The 17,842-nt window shown below is 43.8% G+C and overlaps 1 protein-coding gene across 9 annotated transcripts in view; it reads right to left on the bottom strand.

Annotated features, from left to right (window-relative positions):
• MAP4K4 (mitogen-activated protein kinase kinase kinase kinase 4) overlaps window positions 1-17,842 on the bottom strand; it is a 133,980-nt gene that overhangs the window by 15,024 nt on the left and 101,114 nt on the right. Inside the window, exons 14-26 of one of the 9 annotated variants that reach the window (XM_032199667.1) lie at window positions 16,522-16,608; window positions 15,603-15,848; window positions 12,155-12,316; window positions 9,911-10,141; window positions 8,891-8,997; window positions 7,802-7,953; window positions 7,011-7,108; window positions 6,657-6,665; window positions 5,522-5,697; window positions 4,820-4,940; window positions 3,430-3,621; window positions 931-1,048; window positions 481-651 (exon numbers count right to left, since the gene is read on the bottom strand). In XM_032199667.1, the coding sequence (XP_032055558.1) occupies window positions 481-651; window positions 931-1,048; window positions 3,430-3,621; window positions 4,820-4,940; window positions 5,522-5,697; window positions 6,657-6,665; window positions 7,011-7,108; window positions 7,802-7,953; window positions 8,891-8,997; window positions 9,911-10,141; window positions 12,155-12,316; window positions 15,603-15,848; window positions 16,522-16,608 (1,870 nt within the window). The remainder of the gene's footprint in view (window positions 1-480; window positions 652-930; window positions 1,049-3,429; window positions 3,622-4,819; window positions 4,941-5,521; window positions 5,698-6,656; window positions 6,666-7,010; window positions 7,109-7,801; window positions 7,954-8,890; window positions 8,998-9,910; window positions 10,142-12,154; window positions 12,317-15,602; window positions 15,849-16,521; window positions 16,609-17,842) is intronic. The other 8 variants (XM_032199676.1, XM_032199702.1, XM_032199684.1 and 5 more) reach the window with 8 other exon arrangements.

Genomic DNA, 17,842 nt, shown 5'->3' with positions numbered 1-17,842 from the left:
CTATTTTCCTTCTTCCTTCCTACATAAACTGATGACTGAGTTGGAAAGTCATCTTACGAAATGCTTCTTCATCAAGTGCTGTGATAACACGTTAGCATCAAGAAGATAGCTATTTTTCAAATGGAATGCCCTATGTGCATTAGATACACAACACAAATACCACCACAAGCATCCAAAAGCTGCAGGAAATGTATTAGTGGGGGTTAGAGAGAACTGAAAAGGTCATGCCAGCAAGCTCAATGAAGTCTGAACTCTTTCATTTAAAGAATATATACTGTAGTGAGAACTTACATTGAAGCAGAAGCAACATATTGTAAAAACATAATAAAAATAATCAGCTTTTGCAATGAAGTGAACAAACACTGAATAAATTCAGAGGAACAGCTGTCTTCAGAGAGATTTTCTCAAAGACTGTAGGTCCTACTGGCAAGTCTGCATCTCAACACTGCAGGAGGCAAGTGAGTAACGGGTTTTTCTTACCCCATAAGGCAGCGCACAGTATCTCAGAATTGAATCTCTTCTTGTATTTGCGAATCTCTGGGGTATCGCTCTGTGGTCGCGTATTTGTAGGATTCACATTGACAACTGATCCTTTCCGCGTTGGGTCTTGCCTTATTGCCTCTGATCTCATTGCTTCACTAGAAAATCCTACTGAAGAAAGAAAAGTAATGTGCATGTAATATCCCTCACGTGAGAAGCTTTGGCCACATATTCCTTACACCAAACAACCCAAATCAGTAACTGAGAATATTGAGCAAGACTTTTTTTCTTTTTTTTTTTTTTTTGTAAGAAATGTAAATGGAAAAAGAAAAACTATGCAATCCATTGCAAATCAAATAAAAAGCATGATGGTAACATTCGTAGTACTTTAAAGAGCCACTGAAGTCACTGAACCCTTTTTCAATTGTCGTCTTCAGCTACTTTACTTACCCACAGAAGTCACAGTTGTCCCACTAGATGGAGAAATCTGTAGTAATCTGGGGTCTATAAAAGGTGTAAAGGAGGAGGAAGATTTGTGTTTCTGGAGTGTGTTACTAGCGGACTGAGTCTGCAATGTAAATTTCAACTTTATTAATATTAATGACAATAAAAAGCAAGGATAACAACAACCAACATTTTGAAGTCACTACAGAATTATGCTGCATAGCCTCCCCAAGCTTGATTTACAGATACATAATGCTCTGCAGGCACCACACCTGAACATATGCACTCTGCACATGTTACAGTGAATTGCAATTAGCTACACCTCCATCCCTGTCACCTCAGCTGCCAGCGAAGATTTTTGAGTGGCCACTATGATCAGGCACAAAGCGAGGGAAAGTCTCTTTTTTTTCAAAATCTGCTTAAATGTATGCCTACCACCTCATCTGCAAGCTGTCCACTACATTCAACTCTTGTACTGATGAAGCATGTTCTAAAATGAGCTAGTTATGGAGTAAGTTAGGAAATTTGATCTCTTGGCTTGTGCAACAAAATCAGAACCATCTGCGATCAAGCATTCACTTCTGTAATGGTTTATGTTTTCACTGTCCACTACTGTTCGTTCTCCCTATTTTGTTTAACCTGAGCCTCTTGCCAGAAAGCTGCAGCAGGTTCTTCCACCTTTTTTTTGACAAAGCAAAATATTAAACCTGTATCGAACAAAGGGGCTCATTAGTGTGGAAGGTGTAGCAAACGGTGATATGAAGCTATGAATATGTAGTGGATAAAATCACTGGTGCTTGCCGAGTTATGTGGTCTAAACATGAAAAAAACATAAAGAAAGGAAGAAGACGAGTGAAACAATGAACTGTTAAAAGTGGAAATGGAACGACTTAAAAACCCTTGCCAGTTTAGTATTATAGTGACAACATCGCACGCTGAAGCAGAATGGGACAAGTAAAAACAAAAAAAAATGTATTATATATACACAGGGTGTGCACGTGGGTGAGTTATACCAAGCAGTACTGGGTTTTTGCTCAGCTTTATGCAAATGTAGTTAGGGACTTCATCGTCGTCAACTGATCTTCAACCTTTGATCTTTCTAAGGCTCTACTCTGCACAAAAAAACAGCGATGGGTCCTTGTGAGCACATCACTCCCCTGCACAGCTAAATACCAAGAGGCTCCTTCACCACCAGCCGCTGCCGCTGCCTCCACTTACCAGGCTGAGTTAACTGAGCCCTGCTTATTTATTGCTTAGATCAAAGTAAGGAGCAAGCCTATCTGTGGATCAATCAACTGATCTCTCTAACCCACGGAAGCGTGCTTTTACAAAGATCAAAGGCAAATGAAGCATAGCTGAAAATGAAATATTATGCTAACTGAATTTCCAGGAGGAAACCCTCCCACCCACCCTCCTGTCCGAGGCATTTTTCATCCCGTGGTAAAAACGTGCATTGCCAAGAGCCCACCCAGCTCACCGCAATCTATTCTTCTCAACCCAGCGCTTGCGTACCTACACGGCAGGATGACTCTAGCCCGAGAAGCAGCCGCTTCTTTCCACAAAGCTTCCCTCCCCCTGTACCACTCGTTTTGGGTACAGACAGGTCCCTGAATGCCAGGCTGGCCACCCGCTGGGAGTGGAGCAAGCATGCTGGGTTCCCAGCTCACTGCTAGAGGTAGCAAGGCAGGGATGATGCCCTTCATTCACACATGTGCATCTCCTCTGATGCAAGGGGCTACACGTGTGTGAAGGACAGGGTTTGCCCAGCTCAGTGACTAAGGGCAGGCACCGTTCCTGGCAGTGCCCTGGGACTGGTCCAGGACAGCAGGAGGGAGCTTCCCCAGTGGCAAAGCTTTGCTTCTCCAACAGACACGAGCAGTGCTGGTGGAGTGCAGTGATATTTACACAGCTGTGTTTCAGAGCACAAACATTTCTCCCCACTCGTTATTCCAGAACAGTAATACCCAAGGATTTTAAAACCCTCCCGGGCAACACCTGATACGTTCACCCAAGCCCACGTGGCAAGTTTTGAAAGAGCAAAATCCCTCCGTGGCAGCTTCCTCTCCCAAAGGGTGAGTTTCCACAAGCAGCTCCTTATACGTGCACAGTTACTAGCCCAGCCTCTACTGACAAAGCCAAAATTAACCACTAATTTTTAAGAGGCACACTGCTTGCAATTAGCCTGCTCCCAGAATAAAACAGAATTAACAAAATAACGAGCACTGGCTAGAAAATACAGCAGTCAAGTTTAGTTTAAAACAAATGCCATGCAATTAATGACTCACTAAAGAGGAAGCAAAAATAGTAAACTGGCAAGTTTGGCGTGGGACTGCTCTAGAGTTAAGGGCTTTTTACACAGAACTGAAATGTGTTATTTTGGGGTGGGAACAAAGGTGACAGGAAAAAAAAAAGCAGGGGAGATTGGCTGGAGTTCCTTTGCAAACTAGCTACTAGGCAATGCTGCTATAACCCTACGAAAGCAGCCAGCTGTGGTGTAAGACATACCTCATTAGTAGTTAGCTTGTCCTGGGGTGTCTGTGGGGACATGGTGGGTGTCGGCTGGCTGGAGGATGGGGAGGAGGAGGTGGAGGAAGTGGAGGAGGAATGGCTTTGCTGTAAGAGATCTGGCAAGAGGTGAATGCGACCGGCAAAGCCATTGCTCTCATGATGGCTGGCACGCTTTTTGTCAACTGTACTCTGTAGAAAAAACAGGCACACTTGTCTTGCTCAAGTGCTGCTTAAAGGCCTATATCCCTAACAACTTCTCTCCTTCTCTCCCTCGCTCTCTTCCTACCTTTTTTACATTTAGTTTTTAAGTAAGCTGATCATCCATGCCTTGATGCCTGGATTGAAAGGGAAAGTGGGCAGAGCTACTAGAATTCTGCAAATTTCCACCCTTTCTGGCAGGCAAAAGCTTAGTTCACGTGGTGGACTTGCACAGCCAGTTCCAGTAATGAACAGAAGAGCAACTGTGCCGGTAAGTCTTCCACCACAACGCAGACAAGCGCACTTTTGGAGGTGGGGGAGGATTTCTGCCCTATTGTTTTGTTTAAAACTAACTTAAATCCTACAGAGATATGAGCATTGACTGTCTGGTGAATGCCTTCAGCTAACTATTTAAAACAATAAGCATGAAATCTTCATTTTCAAACCAGAGGGCTCAATTAAGAAATTGGCATTCAGTTGTGAAATTCAGAAAATGCGATTACCGAGGAAACTCCTATAAGCTAGCATGCTCATTAACATGAGCTCATTTAAAAGCAGGGCATCATTATCTTTCACAGGCAGAAGAATGCGGTATTTTCAGAATTAAAGGCAACAACACAGCACTCTAGCTCTGTCCACATTCTCTGCCTTGCCACCTGTTTTGCTTCTCCATTCCCCCACGCTAACCGTGACATGAATTTGTGTGTGTGTGTGTGTGTGTGTGTGTGTGTGTGAGACAGAGAGAATGATCTGGGTGGTCTGTACGTCCTCAACTACAGGTTTGGAAGAATTTTTTTTAAAAACCCTAAACTCTTCCCCCCAGGCTCCTCCCCAGCCCCACTCCTGAGAGCCACACTTTGTTCTACAGTAAAACTACACTCAACTTCCTCGCTCCAGGTACCTGCTTCACACACCTGTAGCTTTTCTACCATTCTCTCCCACAGACTTTGAGGTATTCTGCATGGTGCTGCCATGGGTGTCACTAGAAAGCATGCAAAACAGTAGCAAGGGGTGAAGGGCTACTCTCCTCTTTGCATGCATCAAACATCTTGCTCATCTGAAATTCACTACAGCTGTGTCTTGATAATACAAACAACGAATATAATGTAGAAACAGCATGGGTGAATGAGCGAGTGGGTTAATGAGCACAGAAAAGGTGCAACACTGCGCAGGGAAGGAAAAGCAATACCTGTCGGACAATTAAGGTGCCCTCCTTAGAAGGAGTCAAGGCAGGTTCGCTCTCTACATCGTCGTGGACGATCATGGTTTTCACTGACTCTGTTTCACCATTGCTCAAGTTCAGTGTTGACCTATTTGCCAGACAAGAAATAATCAGGATGAGATAAGAGCATTTATGTCATAACTTTCACTGCTCCACAGCAAGGCAAAATCAAAATTATTTTAAGATTGTGACCAGAGTGGAATATTTACATAACCTGCCTGCATAAGCTTCTCTGTCATTTAAAAAAAAAAAAAAAAAAAAAAAAGTAAGGAATTTGTTAAACACTGATTCTTCTTTTATTACAAATCAAAAGGAGAAGAGGGAAAGGATTCGCTGAGAAACCCATTTCCCATTTGCACAAATGACTTAAAGAGACATATCTGCTAAACGGGCTCCTAAATGCTCAGATTGAGTTTGAAAAGACTACCTTCACTGCTTGAAAATGTGAGTGTACAAGGCTGCTATGCCTTGCTCGCAGATTGGTGTGAACTTTATGGTTTAGTGGAGGACTTGTTAGGGTTAGGTCAGAGGTTGGACTCGATGATCTTGAGGTCTCTTCCAACCTAGACAATTCTGTGATTCTGTGAACTAATATACAAGCCAAAATGCCCAATGTCAGTTTCTTTCAGCTCCCTAGAAGTACCAAAAGAAGCAAACCACAGAACTAACACTGCTCGGACATCGTCTGGTCCAGAAGTAGATTCATCTGCTCCTTCTTGTTCCATATCATCATCTTCCTCATCCGTTGTCCCTGACTCCTCACTTGAGGACGAATAATCCGTCACCTTATGTGGAGGCCGCACATCCTCTACTGCTCGCAATTCCTTTGCCAATGCAGTTAAATCCTGATGGGAGAGGGAGGAAAAAACTGAAGTTGCAGTCAGAGAAGAAGAGTTTGCAAGACAGCCCCACTGGATTAGTGGCCAAGGTTGCTCGCTTGTCCACTGCTGTGTTTCCTTAGCCCCAGCAGCACTGTTTCCTTTGATTTATTCATTCTTGACAGTTACCAAAGCTTTCTGATAAACTGGAGCACCTACAGGGTCAACCTAAGAAGGCCATGCAATATTATAAAAAAATGCATATAATCTGAGTCCAAACTGTTCTGATTAGGACTTCAGTTTATCCCACTACACCATAAAGGTACGAAAGACATAAATAAGCACCCAGACCCACTTTGACAGGGTGGTTGACTGTTGCAGTTCATTTTTCTTAACTTTGTAGGTAAATAACATCCACCACAAGAAACTCTGGGCAGCAAGATAGCAGAAAGAGTCTAGGAGTTATTGAGCTGCCCGAGGCGCAGCATATTTGGACAGTTGCAGACAGATGATCACCTTGAAGCCTTTTGATCCATTTCCAGTTTCACGGACATGCTCTAAGGAGTTCACCTGAGAGGGCAGATTCATTAGGCCTGGCTCAGCCACACACAACTGTCAAACAGTACAGACATAAGCTGCTCTTCTGTCTGCAGCTTGGAGCGTGGGTAAAACATGTTTGCAGTCACTGCAAGCTGCTCTCAATTGTATAGCAATGATTTATTTAGCTGAATACAGTTTAGAGCAAGTACTTCACACATTATACTACTGGAAGTGAAGGGAGGACCAACTTCCATGTTTCTTTAAAATAGCAGCTCTGAGGGATTTGGCTGCTAGTGCATTATCATGATAGCAAGAGAAAAAAGTTATAAGGAAAGTTGGAAGTACTGCAAAATCCTACGGTGATCCCCTGCATACAAAGAACTGTCATCAACTGCAACAACAACCAGCTTAGGAAAACATCAGAAAATAACATTTTAAAGTCTTACCACTTCTCCCTGCACCATTCAGCACAGCATTGATACATTCAGGTCAAATGCATTATCATTGGTCCAGCCACAGCAAGGAAGCACAGGATTGAAAGAAAGAGAAAGGGAAAGGTTAGGAAGAAAGCAGATGAGAGAATAGAAATCAATTCCCAAGGCAGAGCAAACCTTATTCTTTAAGATATTGTGATGTGTAAAAGCAACTGCATCACCCAGAATGTGCTGCTGGACCCACAGGTACAAACTGCAGCTCAAGCTGAAGTTCACTCCCGATAACACCACGAATGAAAGCTCACACTGCATTTTGTGGGCCTACCTGAACATGTGGGGGAACAGGGGAAAGCAGATGCAACTTACAGCAGGCTTGATAGGTCTGAAGACTTCCTTTTTCTCTTCAGGCTTTTTAGGTGCACTTTCATGACGCTGTGATGGCGAACCCTCTGATTTGGATGATGCTGCATGTGCCAAGACCCCAAAAGGAAAACAAAACAAAACAGGGATTCATCAGGAAAGTAAAATACATTTTCTTATTCCATTCTGGAGTGAGGAACAGAGGTGAGAAGGCTACCAAAGCAGTGCTTGAGAGCAAGACACCAGTTTCACTGGTTCATTATTACATTTTCCCCGAAAGACTAGGCAAAAAAATATTGCTAAGCTGTGATCTCTACAGGTGCAGCTGACCTCTGACTGAAGCCAAACCAAACTGTCCCACAACTGTAAATCAATGTGGTTGCAAATACTGTCTCATTTGCAGAAGGGATTGGGTCTGCAGGTGATTGAAACTGCTTAATTTGACTGAAGCCACAAACTGAAAAGCCTGTATTGGCATTCAGCGTGCCCCATCTCAGACCCATCCTTAGCAGACTGCACCCCTTCAAAAACCAAGGTGACAGACAACGAGCATCAAAAGGTGTAGCAGTGACTCAGCATGAATCAGAGGAGAAGGAAACACATTTCCTTGATGACTTCTGCATGATCCATGTTTCCCAAACAGGCATGCATAGCAAAGAAGGGTACTGGAAGCTAACCAGCCCTCAATACTGCAAGCACCAAGGTCTATCCCACTGAGGTTACCATCCTCCATTACTGAGTGTTGCACAGTCAGTAAATTTAAAACCTGGTGTTATGGTGGGTGGGGAGGGACTTACATCTCATCCGGAACCGCTCTCCAGACCCACTCTGAGAGCCGGGGTGCGAGCCAGGCTGTGAGCCAGAGTTGCTTGACCCCGAGGAGCTGCCACTGCCCGGCCTTGGTACGAGCTTCTCCACTCTTTCCCACAGCAGACGAGGCTCTATATTGCTGTATCAGGGGAGGGAGGAAAGCCTTTGTTACACACTTCAGTTTCAGATTCCTGTTTCTAAACTCAAATTTCATTCTTAGCGTTTTGCTAATAATCAGTCTGAAAGAAAACTAAACACTGAGCTGAGAGCATCAATGACACATCACAGCCCAAGCAGTGGCTCCCTTTGAAACACTCATTACCTTATTTAGGGTGGTCAAATAAAAAGTTTAGGTGGGTTTAAGCTATTCATTTTATTAGGAATTGGCTACCTGCCATTCTTATGTATCTAACCCAAAGTGGACAGTTCTCTCCAGCTGGATGCAACAGGTTTACAACTGGCACTGAAGTGCCCTGCCTACCCAGACACAAGCCAAAAAGCCAACATAGCCTGTCGCTCTCAGAATGCCCTCACCCGTGATGCCAAAATCTGGGGTGGCCTGTCCACGTGGCTTTGCTGAGCTTAGGAAACACCTCCTTTTTCCCCCTTCCTGACCTCAGATGTTCTGCATCACAGCTCAGGGATTCTTCTGCCTCTCAAAGTCTGGTTCTGGCTGAGAGGCTGGAAAGTTTCTGCGACCTCTTCACTTTAGGTCTTACAAACACTTCTGCTGCCAGTAATCCCCACAATAACCCAAGATGACCTGTTGCACCAAAGGCACGATGTTCACAAATGGCCACGTTTTTTCAGTAATATTAGGGATATTTTGAAATTATTGCAAAAGTTGTAGGACAAGCAACTCAAAGAAGGAGAGGCAAGAGGAAATTTAGCCAGTGTTTGTTGGCACACATGATCCACCAGGGGAAATTAAGATTCATCACTACGAAAAGGGGATCCAAATCCTTCTTCCTTCCACATCCAACAGACAATGCCAAAAGCTCTCTGAAAAACGCCCGTCTTCCCATCAGCCTTTTCCTTCCAACACAGGAAAGGCAAGGACATGTAGGCTTACAAACCTCGTGGAGTTTCTTTGACCTGCTTGGTTATTTTGCTGCCCACTGCCCTGCAGTGGAGAATCACGACGAGACAGGACTGGTGATCGGGACGTTGTTCTCACAGGTACCTTGGGAGAAAAAAGGTTGTGTTAAACCCATGAAGAAGAGAGAAAGAAGAGGAAGATTAAACCTCGCCTGCTACAGAATATATTCTTAAGATTTTAACACTGCTCATTCTATGTCCGAGTTAACATCAAAAACCAAAAGCTATAAAGAAATACCCACAAACCCCAAAGCCTTAGTTGGGATGCTGTTCAGATTTTGAAGAGAACTCCAAGTTTAGTCTTAACATTAAGTAGTGTTTAACAGCTACCACACAAACACATACACACCTCACTACCCTCCAACTACTTAGACATTTGCAAAGAATACAGCATTTTGACTGAAGCAGGGGAGGCGCAAAGCAGTTTGCTGAAACAGCATGAGAATTAGGAGAATAAGCTCAGGGGAACCAAACAAATGCCCAGGAATGGATCAGCAGAAGGCAGAGACTGGTGGGGGAGCAAGAATATACTCGGAAGAAGCAAATCCCAGTGGATGGAAGGGGGTTGGGAGGAGAGGAGGAGGAAATATTGAATGTTTCCTTTTTGTTCAGTTCCGTCTCAATTTTTAGTACTTGTATGATTCATAGTTTGGGTTGCTAACACATGAAGAAGAAAATTAACTCTGAGCAATAACCTCAGGGATATTTTAAATTCTTTCTGGAATATGGTAATGATTTGTTAACTTTGCATAATAAATTGTCTCTCTGCAATAGCTGCATTCTATAAATAATTGCCAATTTTATACAAAGCTTCAATATTGTACTGAAGGTTGATTCTCATTAACCCGTTGACTTAATGCCTGCGTTGTGATCTGACTTCGGAAATACTAACACTGGCACGAGGGCACGGTCTTCCCAGTGCCCAGATTATGACATGCTTTAAAAAAAATCATCATCATCATAAAGAAATAGCACACATCTGTCTTTCTACTCCTTACCCTTGGAGGCACCTCGTCACTGTCTGATCTAGCCCAAGCCTTTTGGGTGGGGTCGGGTACCTCCGACTTAGAGTCAGAACTCTGATTTAGCACTTCACTGCGTGAAGGTGGATATGGGTCCTGGGAACGAAGATGGTGATGAGCAAATTTGGGAGAAGGGTCACTGAAGGAATGGGATCGCGAGACAGGGGAAACATTGTTCTTGAGAGATGCCAGATGGGACCACTGTACCTTACAAGAAAACAAAACATAAAACATTCAATGCGCTCAGTATAACTGGCTGTCCAATCAACACAGAATAAAGGCAGGTGGGGCGGGCAGAGACAAATTGGTTATGGCATTAGGTAAGCGTGGGGTGGAATCAATGCATTTAAAAGCAAGGCAAGCGCCCAAAGAACGTAACAGACTGAAAATACAGCACATTTGTGTGAGATACGCTCTCCACATACACGTACACTAGTGCCCAGAAGAAAAGGGGACCTAATATCTGCACCATGAGCCTGGGGCCAAAGGCCACCCAAGACAGGAGTCATCATCTGTCCCCCAGTCTTCCGTGGGCTTTGGCCAGGTCTCATGGCAGCACTGATGGGTTGGGGAATTTGACGCAGATTTCCAATTGAAAAAAAATGTGCGAAATTAAAGAATGCTCTAAAGTGTGCAAACCAACAGACATTTACGTTATCGAAGAAATTTGGAAACTAGATACAGTTCCAAACTTTTGGAGAACAGTTGTAACACAAAAGCCTTTATTCCTTTATAGTCATTGCAATATATATATAAAAAACCATAATATATATTGTATATTGTATATAGTATACATATGGACAATGCATATTATACATATACCATATATGTACCATATACTGTACATATATACATATTTATTCACAAACTCAACACACACATACACACACACATATTCAATTACAGATACACTAAGAAGGCACAACAGTGACTCCAGAGCTAAAAATCCATTGGGATTTCCTTTGAAATACATACTGACCCTTCAGCTACTCCTTCTTTGTGCATAAACCCATGTTTCTAATTTGATTTCTGAAGCTAAGGAGGAGGAAGTGTCACAACTGAGGAACATACTGCTTTTGCACCTAGTAATTAATCAAGATTTCACTTTCAACCCTGGTTTCAGTAGGCTGGTTGTATTTGTTTTTCTGTGATTATTATTTCCTCAATTTTCATACACACAGCTGTTGAAGTGCCTGATTATTCTTAATATGAGTGGAAGATCAGACTTTAAAAGTAACTGGCACAGAGAGCATGAAGATGCAAGTCCAATATTTTGAAATAATCATAGAGGTTTGAATAAAAGCCAGGAATTAATGAGTAAGAGATGAAGTTCTGTCCTGATTTCTCCCACTCTCTTGTCTGCAGAAATTCTTCTGCTGCCCAAAAGAGTTTCAATGCCTAATCACAACCACGGATGGGTTTACTTTGTACTGTCATCAACAGTCTTACGTAGGAGAAGAAAATTCTGCATGGAAACAGAGGAACTCAATATAGAACTAGACTGTTTAATTTAGCATATCTCAATAGCTTCGAGCATATGGTGTATTTGTAATTTTTAAACTTTAAGTTATTTTTTAAATGTGTGCTATAATTCCCATGAGGTACGATTACCGAGCTTTGCAAGCTTCCATTAGCAAACAACAGAATGACAGCAACCATGTTGCTCAGTGGTTTCAGCCTCTTTTTCATTTTCCAGGGGTGGTACAGAACTCTGTTTAGCAAGCATAAGCCTACTGACAACAAACTTGCTTTTCTTAGTCATGTTTCATGCATCTCTTTGAAGCAGTGATCATTCTATTAAAAAACATTTTTTCGGTTAGCTTTTTTCCCCCATTATCTTAGAAGACTAAGCCAGCTCACCGCTTTCCTGAACATCCTCTTTGGCGGTAAATATTTTGCACAGATCAGATTCTGAATTGTAGAAATATACTGAAACTATGACCAGTACTCAGCCAACCATTCCACTGTTGCACAGATAATAAGATAATGCAACAGTAGTCATTAAAAAAAAAAAAAAGGGAAAACAAACACACAAATCCATCAGTTTATCAGTACAATAAACAAAACCATACAGAGATAATCTACTGAATAAGCTGTTTTGTGTAACAGTGCTACTCTTTACATAAGACTTCCTATGTGCCAAGATCTGCAAATCTGAAGGAAACGTGTTGGGACTTCTGCACTTCCTTCAGGCTCACCGATATTTTCCTGGGCACTTACTTGGGGCTCCATTGGCCTCTGCAGGGCAGGCTGAGCAGGTTCTGAGTTTCCATTGGAAAAGGACTCTGATCTTGAAGGCACTGGTGGCTCCAACACTTTGCCCATCTGCTTTGACTGTGCTTCAGGGGAGCCCTGATTCGTTTTTCTAAATCTCTCCTCCACCTAGGACAAAATAAATGCAGGTTAAGTCTAGAATCAGGAAACCAATTACAGTAGAAATATGAAGGTGACCACCTCCCTTTCTTTACCATGGAGACCAAATATGTTTGAGGCTTGGCAGGATATTTTTCCCTGCAGCTTTCACCAGCAATGTAAAACAGAATGAACTGTCCCAACATGGCAAGTACGGCATATGGGAATCCATACTAGGAAAGAGGTTACAGTGGGCAGTAAAACGTGAAGTGATATAATGAGAGACCACCAGGATACTTCCTTCTGCCTAGACTAGTTACTACCCATCAGTAGACATAGATAACAAAAAGAATAAGTGAAAACAGCAACAACTTTACAATATAAAAGTACATTTTCCTTACTGCAGTTACCCACCTTACTAAACTAAAGAGAAGTTATATTATTTGATTATCTGCTTTCCTGTGCTTGTCTCTTTGGCAGTGCAAGAAGAAAGAGGGTATGCTTCTCTATCCAGTAATACTGGAGGCAGTTCAGCTTTAGATACAGAACTGTAGGACTGCTCATCCCCTCTCTTATCAGATAGTCCCAAAATGACATCTAAGTGCTGCACTCTGACCTCAGACTGCAGAGAACAACCCCCGCAACTTATTTCTGGTTCTCAGAGACATGTAGAAGTGACTGTACACTAACCTACAGAGCTTTTCCAGAGGAAGACTAAATCAGAAAGTGCAAGTCCTCAAACAAACATCAAGCAAGGTCCCCATGCAGAAACGTCACCTCTTTCAAGCCCACGGCATCCAGAACAAAGCAAGTGGTACGAAGGGAAAGAGATGGAGGGAGGCTACAGGCAGAAAGGACAGACCCTCCCGTTTCCTAAAACAATCAATTGCTGGAATCACGGCAGCATGCACCTTTCTGCCAGAAGAGTTGCTGCTGAGGAATGCTAAACTCCCAGCACTTTATCAAAGTGTCAGAGAAAGATCAAACCGGTAGCTGGGGCTGAGATTCGTTTGTTGAGATGCTGCTCATGAGATCTGCTTTAACCCATGTGCCTGGAGGATGAAACCAGTATTGGGGTGATTCCCTAACTGCTCCCTAGCAGCAATGGCATGATGAGACTATTTATATATCCATGCTGGAAGACAGAGGCAAGTCTCCAGGACTCCTTAGTGAGGCTGCTTTACAAACCTAACCTGCCTCTGCTTTCCAGACTTTGAGGACAGTATCAGATTGCCTGCGGGAGCAACCAGACAAGCTTCTGCCAGGTCTACACAAAATACACCGTGTCTTGGGGAAAATGACAAGAATGGAGTCAAGCATCTTCAGCATACAATCATTTTCACCACCATGTCAGCCTCACAGAGCCATCCTTTAAAGTACAAAAATAGGCCAGACTCCTCTCGGTCTCCTTCTTATGAATAGAATAAGGAAAAGCCCCAAGTCTTTTTGTCTGAAGGAACAAGCTTTCATGTCTCTAGCTGTAAATGATAGGAGGTTTCCTCCACAAAGCACATAAACTGTGACAGCCACATCTCCTCAAAAACAAGCAAGATGTGAGAAAGAGATAGTCAGTTATTCCCTTGACAGAAACAGTCCCTGTTCCAGTCATCTGACTGTCTGGACCAGAAAACAGTATTAAGTTTCATTTCTTGCTCTAAGCTTCCTTCTGTTTCCCAGAGCCAATCTTAGAAGTCATTTTCTTTATATCCTCATTGCAGCTGGAATGGGTAAAAAAAGGAAAAACAAAAAACACCACAACAACATCACGATTTGCCAGAACAGGAGAGATGGCCCATGTTGGCTTAGCATCGTGATGGTCAGCATCAGTGGATGGAGACTTTCTCTGGACAGAGTTTTTGTGAAAGTAGAAGGCACAGATTACTCACTCTAATTCACTATTTTATGTCCAAAAGTACATCAGAGTTGATGTCTGCTTTTTGATATTAACTGGTGTTGCTCCAACTGCCAGGCACAGAGATATTACAGCTATATTTCTGACTACTGACTCAATTTTTTCTTTGCCCTCACTTTACTCTTTCTAACTTTCTAAGGTCTTTGAATCTTTAGGAGTTTATCTCCTTTTCAACTCTGAAAGGAAAATGAGAGGTGGATAACAGAGACGGTTCTGCACCCCTCCAAAGCCCACCCTCAGGCTGGAAGGGAGTTCTAGACTGACACTGTGCTTTCACCAAGGCGGGCCAGGAATGAGCACCAGGACAGGAGGGGAGGACTGTTCCACACTTGCACCACAACATGCTGTACAAGTCTGAACTTCTTCCAGAAGAGAGACACATACCAGCTACTTCAGCCAAGAGGAACAGATGAGATAGCACAACGTGGTTTATGAAGAACCGGGACAATAGCATCCACGAGAAAATGAGTTTGTGCTCATCAAGTCCAAACAGCAACACTTCAAAGGCAGTGAAGCACTACTGGACAAAGGTGGACTGAAAGCTATTTTATCAGGTTCAATAGCCCCGAGGATTTTTTTTTGTTCTTGTTCCAGAATGTATTTACCTAGTTCCCACACGCTGGTGATGAATGCCGTTAAGAGTTTTGACCAGTATTGCCCAGTCTAGTGGTTTGTGGGCAGTGTGATGCTCAAGGGAAGCACAAGAACAAGACCGCTGAAAAAGAGCCAAGTATGCATCAGAGGCAATTACTTGCTTAGCGATGTTAACCGTGGAGCAATGAAGTCAGGGGACCACTCACTGAGACAAACAGCACTCTGATGATTTCATATTGACTTCTGAGTGCCCGAAGTCCAAGAAGGCAGCACCACAGAGTTTCACAAAGGCAGGGATGTCATCTCAGCAGAGAATACTTAACACTTCAGAAATTAAATTCATGAAATTCATGTCTGTGCTCATGAGAAGCAAATTTCCAAGAGCATGGCATAAAGCACCTACAGGTGGTGTGTGTAAGCATCCCACACAGGCTTGTGCTCTCTCAATTTCCAGGCCTCAGTACCTGCCAGCAGCACAGATTGACAACTGTACCAGTATTTTCTGTGAAAACATCTGATAAAGTGCAGATGGGATTGACCTGATACTTCCACTGTTAGTTCCCCTTAGTCTGCAGCACTTCACAACTCCTTTTCACTCTTTACACCTAAAAACCCTGACCTACAACGATAGCAGAAGTATTCAGAAGTACCCGGGTTTGGAAACCAGTGGCCAAAAATTAGGGATATCCTGCTCTTTAAGAGTGACACCCTGGTCTCCAACCATACAGCAGCAGAACCGTAGTCACCATGATGCCAAGAGGAAGGGACCGAGGAGCAGGTAGCATATTCCTGGCCACGTGCAGGACTTACCTCACGCGCTCTTTCAGCAGGCTCATAGTGGGGTTTTGGCTCAGGGGTATGATAGCTTTGCTTATTTCTTTCTTGCTGCTGCTGTTGCTGCTGCTGCTGCTGTTGTTGCTGCTGCTGCTGCTGTTGCTGCTGCTGCTGCCTCCTGTGATCGTGCTGCAGCGACAGGAGGTAGGCTTGCTCCTGCTGCAACTGGCGCTGGAGTCGCTCTGCCTGTCGATGCTCCTCCATCTCTCGCCATCTGTATTCCTTTGAGAGAATGCGTGAATAATTCAAGACATGACGTGGAAGGTATGGTAGACATGTCCCTATCCATCCCGTTAAAAATGCACCTTTCTGGTTGCTGTTGCTCTTTTTTTTTATTTTTTTTTGGATTTATTTCATTGTTAAAGTGTAACCAAGAGCTAAGTCGGACCAATATGGCACGTGTCTCACGTTGGGAAAGTTGAGAGTGTACTGCTAAGCGTCACATGATTGGAGAGTTATGTCAAAACTGGTTTTTATTAAAAGAAAAAAAATGAGTTATTTATACTAAATCCAGCGTAAATTCATAAAACAATGATTTAAAACAACACTAGGCCATTGTATCCCGGGGTAGATTTACATATCATGTGTGCTTTTGATCTGCAACATAAGCACTCTAGTTCGTCACTGAATGCCAAGGTCTGTTCAGAAACTCGACCGCCAAACCAGAACTGTTCCACTTTAACATAAAGCCTCCTCTTACTGCCCAGAAAGCAGTGTGACCTTACAGCACTTCTCATATGTGCCTGTCAGCCCACGACGCTAGCATAAATGGCCTTTTAATCGAGCTCCTTTGTTGTCATACTGTCAGTGCAGCTGTGCCTGACTGAGGGAAGCCTAGGACTGGCCGGATAAATGGATCCTATAGCTACTGAACAAAACAGATACAGTGCTTTACCAGTAACATGGCCTGCTCCTGGAGCAGCTGCTGCTGTAGAATTTCCAAGTGCCGCTGCTCCTCTTCTAGCTGTCGCCTGATATACTCCTGTCACATAGAAATTACCCAGCAATGAATTTATTCAAAAGGAATGCATCAGAACCCCCTGGGTGGCACACCACACGCTACTTCCCCAGTTCAGCTTTAACGAGAAACGCACTTCAGGAAGGATTAGTGCCTGCAGAACAATTTAGGGAGCCCTGTCTACCGAGCATCGGATTTTGGCCCCTTCCGTTCCGAAATTTGGACTCCTGCAAATGTTGCCGGCACGGGCCAGAGCTCATTCGTGGCTTTGGGAAGGGATTTCAGGAAGCAGCGAAATGCACTCGAAGGTTTTGGAAGAGTTAAAACACAGCAAGTCTGACTCAACACAGCCAACACAAAGTCACATGCAAGTCGTATTAAACATTAGTTTGTTGCGCTGGTGCGATGAACTGTTAGCAACAGCTAGAGCCAGGCTTAGTGTAGGTCGACCTGGTGCAAGCTTCCCCGAAAAGGGGCTCTGCCAAGTGCAGCTCAGACCTGCCCTGCCGTCTCCCCTGCCGCCCTCACCAGAAGCTTCTCCTGAGCAGACGCCGCCAGCCTTGCTGAATTATGCGATGAGTTATGGCACAAACAAACATCCACCAGGAAACGGGTATTAGACCAAAGTCGCTCGCTGTTGCGCTCTAGCTGCCTCTCACCTGCAGCCTCAGCGGGCCCAGACGTTTGCCCACCGCTTCACCTGACCCCCCTAAATACGGACTCGACCCCTGAGGCACCAAAACCCAAGCTGGCCACATCCTGTCATGCAATTAATGGAGGTACGTAACACATGCATGCGCACACACGCAAGCGCACACGCACGCACGCACACGTTTACAGTGTATGCAGAGAGAAAGAAATGGATCTGTGATGCAGTGATGGGAGCTGTAGGGAGTCTTGCGACGGACTGGTGATGTATACACTGTGCTGTCAGCACACACGCTGGCTGAGCCATGGTTTGGGTGACAACAGGTCTAAGAAGGGACACGTCTTCTCTCAAAAGGAAAAATAAATTTGCAGTGGTTCGGGCTGACCACACCAATTAACCGTTTGTCATTATTGGCACTGTGCGTAATTAGCATTTCAACAGTTGAAAAAGCAGCTGGGGGAATACCCGGTGTCTGCCCAAAAGCAAATTGCTGTGCTGCAATTAGATGTTTTCCATATTTATTCCCACTGGTTAGTCTTCTCTCCTTTTGACTCAAAAATCTTTGACACGAATACAAGCACAATAAAATTCCCCAGTAACAGGATCACC

This window comes from Aythya fuligula, chromosome 1, assembly GCF_009819795.1.
Source record: "Aythya fuligula isolate bAytFul2 chromosome 1, bAytFul2.pri, whole genome shotgun sequence".
NCBI classification, from domain to species: domain Eukaryota; kingdom Metazoa; phylum Chordata; class Aves; order Anseriformes; family Anatidae; genus Aythya; species Aythya fuligula.
The sequence above is the reverse complement of the archived record's forward strand: the minus strand, read 5'-3'. Positions and strand labels throughout refer to the sequence as shown.